This window comes from Polypterus senegalus, chromosome 17, assembly GCF_016835505.1.
Source record: "Polypterus senegalus isolate Bchr_013 chromosome 17, ASM1683550v1, whole genome shotgun sequence".
Taxonomy (NCBI): domain Eukaryota; kingdom Metazoa; phylum Chordata; class Cladistia; order Polypteriformes; family Polypteridae; genus Polypterus; species Polypterus senegalus.
Window position 1 is genome coordinate 2,844,450 of NC_053170.1, and position 2,796 is coordinate 2,847,245.

Genomic DNA, 2,796 nt, shown 5'->3' on the forward strand with positions numbered 1-2,796 from the left:
AGAGAGTGGCACGTTGGCATGTCTCCTCGGGCAACGGCGTTCTCTCTCTCTCTCTCTCTCGCACTCACAAACAGGCCTGCACCCGCCCGCTTGCCCACCCCGTTCTCGGACCCCACCCCGCCCTACCTTACCTTACCTTACTTACCCCCTCCCGCTCCCCGCATTAGTACAGCTGTCTCTTTTTATTCCTGAGTAATACTTAATTTCCTTGTAACAGACACAATTTTTTTTTTTTTTTTTATTCATTTTTGTTGTTTTTTTTTTTTTTTTTTTGCTATTTTGAAAAACTGGGCTATTCCCTGCCATTTTTTCTTTTTATTATTTTTGACTACAATTGTAAAGAACTGATTGCTAAAACACAGGTTTATTGAAAAAATAGTTAAGCCAGTCTCCAACTATTCTATTCTGTTTAAAATTTATCTCGACCTGGCCTAACTTTATTACAATATCATGAATAAAACGCCTAGATAACAAATTAAAAAAAAAAACAAAAAAAAAAAACAATAATAATAATAAAAAATAAAATAAAAGAGTTGCATTGGAAGGACGTCACGTACACCATTTCCTGGTAGGACTTTAGAAACATTCTAATGGCAGTGTAATTAAAAAACAAAAAAAAAAAAACCAATAACTGACGAAATCAAAAGCCTCCAAGCAGGTGCTGAGTCTCGAGACCTTACCTGTAGCTTTGGCTCGTTGGGGTCTTTGATCCTGTACTAACTGGCTCATTAACATCTGACAACAAATTAGTGTACCCTGAGAATTCTGACACCGGAGTCCGTATTCGGTGGTCGACCTCTGCCGCCGTGCTGCCGCTAAAAGCCAGCGGCACCCTGCTGCCCGACTTGAACTGAGAACCAAACGCCTGGGCGAAGTTCTCAATCTGGTACGTTGCTCGCAGGTCAATGTTCTTGCCGGGGTCGAGCTGGACCGCCAGCTCCTGAGACGATATCTGGTAGCTGGAAGAAGTGCTCTTTCCCTGCTCCTTCTGGCCGCCCAGCTCCTGGGCCGCCATCGGGTAACCCGCGGGGGGCTCCAGGCTCTTCTGCTGCTCGATCTGGTCGGTGAGCTCCTGAGAAGGGGTCAGCTGCTGATGTGCCGAATCCAGGCTGCTCAAGTGGAAGCTGGGCTGGGAAGAGCCCACCAACATCCCAAAATGGGACTTTGGCAACGCGGCGGGCAACACTGAGGTAACAGACTGGCCGAAACCGCTCTCCAGGGGAGGCGTAGTGTACACGTGCTTGTCAGAAAACAAGGTGTTGGGGTGCGAGGAGGAGGAGAGGCTGACGAAGGGCGAGCCCGAGCCCAGGGTGAAGGTGCTGCTGTGGCTCGTCCTCTCTAAAGCTTGCAGGAGGAATTTGGAATACTCGTGCATGATGAGCGACTTGTCGGCGGTGGACGACGGCGAGTCGGAGCACACGTTCTCCTCCTGGCCCATCTCGGGGTTGTCGCCAGAAGGGTGGATGTCGACGTGCTGGTCGCTAATGTCGAAGGTGACGTCATGCTGCCCGTCCGATTTTTGGGAATAGTGGTCAAGGAGGCTCTGCAGCACCTCGTCCGGGATCCCAGACTTGTCGTGACACGGCTTCATGTCCACGTTCATCGGGGAGGAGTCCAAAAGGTTGAGCGTGGCCTCGCTTTCCATCACGCTGGTGATGGCACCCTGAATTACAGTTTGTTGGGAGGCCATGTGACCCACGTTCACCCCATAATCGCCGCTGTTGGCGGCCTGCAGGTACCTCCTTTTCTTCAGAAACTGCATGGCGTCGTCGTAGTTGCTGCTGGTCTGGCCCGGCTTAGACGAGGATCCCTGCAGGAGGCCCATGCCATCGACCCCCGTGCTGCCGGCTAAGTCGAGAGATCCTGACTTTTCAGACAGCAGCTTTTGGCCGACCATGCCGGCGGCTGCCCCCAAGGCCAGTTCATTCTTTTCCACCGACTTCCTACTGACCTTCTTGAAGACCAGTTTCGGTGCCCGTGAATGCAGACTGTGCACGTTGCCGCCCACCAGACTGTTGCTTGACGAGACGATGGGTATCTCCACTGCATAGTCGTGGAGGCCGAGATTACTTGGTATTTGCGTTTCACTTAGTTTCTTCTTCTTCCGCTCGCCAGCTTCACCGGAAGCATTTTTGGATTTGCCCTTTTTCCGCCCGGAAGCACTTATATTTCCCTGAGTAAGGCTGTAGCTGCTGTGCCCGATATCTCCACTTCCCTGGTCAGAGGTCCCAGGCTCCATTCCTTTCTTTATGGCTTCTCCGCATGTCCTCTTGTGCTTTAACAGTCGATCCGTCCTTGAAAAATACTGAAAAGACAAGAAATATAGTGTCTAGGGGAGCAAACGGGCAGACACGCGGGCACATGAACGGACAAACACAGGGCAAAACTGTGGCAGCCCCTTGGAAAGCATTCATTGGGTGGCCTCTGAATGACAAAAAAAAAGCGGCTACCTACTGTGGTAAACCAGAGAGCTGCCGATGGTAATGCCAGGGAACTCCAGACGGATGTTGGCATTAGAGTTACGCTTACCTGGGCTTTCAAATCAACATCTCACAAAGTACAAGGTCACTGTGAATTTTAAGACTGTCAATGTGATTCCAAAAGGCGCCCACCGTAAACCGCGCAACACAAGGCACCGTGGCTTGTCAAAGCTTTCACGTCCATAGAGTTTGTCAATTTTAGTAGATAACTGGCACCTTTAGTTATGATTTGGTTTGCCATCGAGCAACACAAAATGCCCCACAGGAAAACTAAGCTCTACAGGTACATCAAAATCAACCACAAGATCGTATTATT

General features: G+C 49.9%; 1 protein-coding gene across 2 annotated transcripts in view; it reads right to left on the reverse strand.

Moving 5' to 3' along the window:
- Window positions 1-262: 262 nt before the first annotated feature.
- Window positions 263-2,796, reverse strand: part of LOC120517629 (zinc finger protein 281-like) — an 83,123-nt gene continuing 80,589 nt past the window's right edge. For both annotated transcript variants that reach the window (XM_039740049.1, XM_039740048.1), the window contains one exon: window positions 263-2,305. In XM_039740049.1, the coding sequence (XP_039595983.1) occupies window positions 677-2,305 (1,629 nt within the window). In that variant the 3' untranslated portion in view covers window positions 263-676. The remainder of the gene's footprint in view (window positions 2,306-2,796) is intronic.